Below are 6000 nucleotides of genomic sequence, written 5' to 3' on the forward strand. Positions count from 1 at the left end.
GCATTTAAAATTGGTTGACTGTTTCTGTTGGTTAAATGGCCAATTGGTTAGTTTGTGGCTAGTTGATTGTTAACTGTAGTGTACATTTACAAGTTTAGTTCAGTATTCTGTTCTTGGAGATATTCCAAAATGATATTTGAAGGTCTGTACATATATAGCCTATACATAAAATTTTATGCTGCGATGTGACCATTTTTTAAAATAAATAAATTAAACACCTCATCTGACTACTCCAAGAGAAAGCTGAGACTGATGTAACATTCTCCTTTGCTAGACTATCAATAATATCCTTAGCGTGTACATCAATAGTAATCAAGGTTTCAAGAGTCTTCCTAAAAATATTGTATTTTGTAAAGTTAGTTTTTTAAATCTATTTGTTTGTAGATAAATAAATATTTGTAAAGCATCTTTGAGAGTTTAGTTTCAGAAAAAACAACTACAAAATACTGAAGGATATTTTGATAGGATATCTGGAATTGTAACGTATACTTAAATACATCTTACTTTAATTATATCAAATATTATATATATATATAAAGGCTATGGTTAACATTAGGATTCAGTTTTTACCTGGCTTTTGGAGAAAGGCCTCGCTTCACTGTCTCCACAATGGCCGCCAGCTGTTCTGAATATTTACCTGCCAACTTGTTCAAATCTCCAGACCTAAATTTACAATATTTTCACAGGTTTCACTTCATTGAAAACCTGACCTGAATGTTTTGTTGACAATAAAAAAATAAAAACGAAAACTATCGGAAGCCAAAAAAACTGAGAACGTTATTTGTTTTATGTTGCCTTAAAACTATATCAATCGTGTTTCAGAATAGTGTTTAAATGAACTGTAATATTACGTGACCATCCATGCAAAGACGGCAATGTCTGATTTACAACAGTACACTAAAGAACAGTTTTGTCTACGGCAGTGACTCATGCATTTCTACTGCAGGAAACCATATAGAAATCTTTTAAATCTAGAAAAATAACGTTATCTTCCACATTCTGGCATTGCCATATTTGCAAGAAGGATCACTAGAAATTACGCTTACGGTTCCTTTCAGAAAAATGAAACTATAATTATGAATTAAATTTAGTGTTCAATCACTGAAAAAATTTAGGATTTTAAGATTTCTTCACCAAATTTAGATTAACCTTCATTTTCAGATGCAACAGTTAACACGTTAATATTAAGGGATCTCATATTTTAATGTTGTCATAGTGGATGTCGAGATCAATCGTTGTAGTTAAGCGCCCTTTTATAAAAAAATGTTAATTCAGATTTAAACTGGGATAATTGGATACTAGGATACAAGGATACAAGGATACTAGGATACTAGGATGCTAAGATACTGGGATGCTAGGATACTAGGATAATAGGATACAAGGATACTATGATACTAGGATACTAGGATACTAAGATACAAGGATACTATGATACTAGGATAATAGGATACTAGGATACTAAGATACAAGGATACTAAGATACAAGGATACTATGATACTAGGATACTAGGATACTAGGATACTAGGATAATTGCCTAAATACAAGAATCAATAACTTGATGGAGAAAATTACAACTGTTGAAAATTATTAAAAAATGTTTAATAATATATATAGCAAATTTTTCTACTCTAACAAAAAATAACTATTTGATAATATACCTGTCCTAAACCCTCTAGTATCCATATATCCAAGATACTAATATAATAGGAGTCCCCACTCCTCCCTATACTATACTTGTCCTGAAGCCTCTAGTATCCAGATATCCAAGATACTAAATAATAGGACTCCCCACTCCTTCCTATACTATACCTGTCCTGAACCCTCTAGTATCCAAATTTCCATCTTATACAATGTTATTTCTATTCCACCTCTTTCCCCCTGAAAGGTATTCTGTATACACCCTTCTACTCTTTATATATCCTATTGATATTATGTATAGAGTAAGCAAGCTCTATCTTTCTATCTAGTTGTCTGGTTAAGTAACTATCAATAGAGGGCAATATACATATACAGCATTAATGCCTTTATATAAAGGATAATGATAACTTACTTCCTTTGTATAAGTTAAAGATTGCCATAAACATGGAAGTTTTATCATGATTTTTTTAATGACATTATCAGAAATTTAACTTATTAGAGAGGCATTTTTAAAATGTTATAGTTTGCAATTTTGCAACACTAGTTTTTTTACATCAGTTTATAAAATTAAATAAATAAAACCTCCACTCCATGTATTGAATCATATACTAAATAATTTTCTTCTAAACTGATTCCACCATGTTAATGAAACAATCCTCCCCTGAACTCAATTCTCTACACAATTAGAACAATCCTTCCCAGAACTCAAATGTCTGCAAAAATAGAAAAATGTTCCCCTGAACTGAAATTTCTACACAAACAATTTTCTTCACATATAGAAAACCCCTCCCCTGAATTCAATTCTCTATAGAAATAGAACAATAGCCTCCCCTGAACTGAATTCTCTACATAAATAGAAAAATCCTCCCCTGAACTCAATTCTCTACAAAAATAGAACAATATCCTCCCATGAACTGAATTCTCTACATAAATAGAAAAATCCTCCCCTGAATTCAATTCTCTACAGAAATAAAACAATCCTCCCCTGAACTCAATTCTCTACAGAAAAAAAAACAATCCTCCCCTGAACTCAATTCTCGACAGAAATAGAACCCCCCCCCCCTGAACTGAATTCTCTACACAAATAGAATAATCCTCCCCTGAACTGAATTCTCTTCACAAATAGAACAATCCTCCCCTGAACTGAATTCTCTTCACAAATAGAACAATCCTCCCCTGAACTGAATTATCTACACAAATAGAACAATCCTCCCCTGAACTGAATTCTCTTCACAAATAGAATAATCCTCCCCTGAACTGGATTATCTACACAAATAGAACAATCCTCCCCTGAACTGAATTATCTACACAAATAGAACAATCCTCCCCTGAACTGAATTATCTACACAAATAGAACAGTCCTCCCCTGAACTGAATTATCTACACAAATAGAACAATCCTCATCTGAACTAAAAGCAATCCAAGTTTGTAAGAAGAAATATATCCGTGGCTAATGATCACATCAATTGAATAAATGACCTCCTAGTCCCACCTTTCTACCACATCTGTATCCAGGCAATAAGATAACAGAAAAGGATAAAAACATTAAACTTTTCCATATTTCTCCAACCTTTGCTTCACTATGAGGGGGATACAGATAAAACTTAACAAGATTTTGTGTGTTTAGAGCAGTGCTAAGAATTAATTTGTATGCGGATCCTGGATTCACACTGGAAAAAAATGGGTCCGGATCCGGATTCAGATCATGAACTCATGAACATTGCTTTAAGATGTTTTTAATTAATGTATTAATGTACTCTACTGCATATAATTTGTAAACATTTACATGATTTCTACACTTTAAACTCCCTTTCAGGCTGAAAGGGACTGGCAAAATTCATACCGAGCTAAATTCCACTCTAATATATATTCTATTCTCTTTGACTTTTATACATGGTTAGTGGTTATAACTATTGGACTTTAATTTAGTAAAGTGCTGGAGGGGAAGGGGGGGGGTATAAAGGGTAAAGATGAAGAACTATGACAGTCAGAGAATTATGATTTTGAGACAGTTGAGTAAACTTATGAATGGGCAGTTGTAATACATTTCGAGATTGTATATGTTATAAATAAACAAGAAAATATAAAGACTATAGTATTTACAGAAATCAAAATAAACATAAAGTAAAAGAAAAGAAAAAGGTAAAAAAAATAAAATAAAACTCTAGACAAAAAAGTGAGAAAAATTAATATGTCGCTTGGAAGAATTTATAATTAAGAAGATGGAAAATAAAACTTGTAAACAAGCATTAAAGGAAATAGGTCTCTTTGCCACAAACTCTGAATTTCTAATCCCTACATCATTGTAGGATAATTTCGAAAACCTTGATATTTCAAACTATGAATTTTTCATGTTTGATTACACAACACTAGGTTTAAAAAATCAAAGGTTTACGCTATCAGGTTGCAAAATATAAGGATTAGAAAATTTGAGCTTGTTTCAAAAATTCAATTTCTTTGTTTCTTGAAAAAAATATGACGCAGAGGGAGTTCTGATTTTTTTAAAAAAGATTAGCTGATTCTTTAGCTTAATTGGAAATTGACGTATTCGATTTACTAAAATTTGGCATGACAGTCATTGGCAATTAAACTAGAGCTTACATTTTATTTAAAATAACAATTCTTACAAGTTTATACTCTACTAGCTTGGGAACCGAGCGTTGCACGGTCGACCCACTCCACTTAAAACATTCCCGTGGTTCTCCCAAGGTCCCCAATCAAAATTTGGGGCAAATCTGTCCAAGGGTTTCTGAATTATGATCGGACAACCAAACAAACAAACAGAGATAACAACATTATATATATATATAGAGATAAGGGATGTACTACAAGGGATGTACTACAAGGGATGTACTACAAGGGATGTACAACAAGGAATGTACAACAAGGGATGTACAACAAGGAATGTACTAAAGGGATGTACTATAAGGGATGTTCTACAAGTGATGTACTACAAGGGATGCACTATAATGGATGTACTACAAGGGATGTACTTCAAGGGTTGTACTTCTAGGGATTTACTTCAAGAGAAGTACTACAAGGGATGTACTACAAGGGATGTACTGCAAGGGATGTACTAACAAGGGATGTACAAGAAGGAATGTACAACAAGGAATGTTCTAATTAGGTATGTACTACAAGGGATGTACTACAAGGAATAACTACGATAGATGAACTAACAACGGATGTACAAGAAGGAATGTACAACAAGGAATGTACTAATGGTATGTACTACAAGGGATGTACTACAAGGGATGTACTACAAGGAATGTACTACAAGGGATGTAATACAAGGGATGTAATACAAGGGATGTAATACAAGGGATATAATACAAGGAATGTAATACAAGGGATGTAATACAAGGGTGCTTTAAAATCCAAAACTCCCAAAATATAGATTAGTTGGACATGAACCTTGCTTTATTACTTTTAGACACGTATTATTTCTCTTTTAGAGAGCATGAGTCCAAGAGCGAGTTGGATCTGTACGATACATACTAAGGTATTATTGTAGAACATATTGAGTTCTAGGATGAGTTGTATCTGTACGATACAGACTAAAGAGTTCAAGAGCAGATTGTATCTGGATTGATACAGACTTAAAAGAACTTGTTGGAGTAAGGCAATTGGTACATGTATATAATTTGTCTATTACCATTCTTTACTATAACCTTTTACCGCTAATACAAGATGTAACAAATTTCATAAACTTACTTTGCATAATTCATATGATAATGCATACAGGGAAACAAGGTATATAAACTATATTCTAATGTGAGGTATATATTTATATATTTAAAAAGTAAAAACAATGGGAAATAGGTCGGAAAAGTATATTTAAACTATATTCTAATGTGAGATATATATTTATATATTTAAAAAGTATAAACAATGGGAGATAGGTTGGAAAAGTATTTATAAACTATATTCTAATGTGAGATATATATTTAAATATTTAAAAAGTATAAACAATGGTAAATAGGTTGGAAAGTATACTCTAAAGCCTCTGATTTGCTCCACTGAGCTTATCCTACATTTTTTACATCATCAAACCAAATACCAGCAATTTAACCGAACATTCCTATATTTCAATTCAAACGAGCATACCTATTTTTATTCAACCGAACATACCTATTTTTATTCAACCGAACAGACCTATTTTTATTCAACCAACAATTCCTATTTCAATTCAACCTGCAATATCTATATTTTAGTGGAACAGGTCATATCCACATTTAAAGCAAACCAAACATATCTAGATTTCAGTTCAACTGAATAAATCAATATTTCAGTTTAACCGATCATTTCTATATTTTAGTTCAACCGATCATATCTATATTTTAGTTCAACTGAATATACCA

General features: G+C 32.1%; 1 protein-coding gene across 1 annotated transcript in view; it reads right to left on the reverse strand.

Moving 5' to 3' along the window:
* LOC111702011 (dynein heavy chain 3, axonemal) overlaps window positions 1-6000 on the reverse strand; it is a 127605-nt gene that overhangs the window by 101609 nt on the left and 19996 nt on the right. The window contains exons 16-17 of the mRNA XM_023473529.1: window positions 571-663; window positions 219-332 (exon numbers count right to left, since the gene is read on the reverse strand). Coding sequence (XP_023329297.1) covers window positions 219-332; window positions 571-663 — 207 coding nt within the window. The remainder of the gene's footprint in view (window positions 1-218; window positions 333-570; window positions 664-6000) is intronic.

The sequence above is a fragment of the Eurytemora carolleeae genome, unplaced genomic scaffold (assembly GCF_000591075.1).
Source record: "Eurytemora carolleeae unplaced genomic scaffold, Eaff_2.0 scaffold390, whole genome shotgun sequence".
Classification (NCBI taxonomy): domain Eukaryota; kingdom Metazoa; phylum Arthropoda; class Copepoda; order Calanoida; family Temoridae; genus Eurytemora; species Eurytemora carolleeae.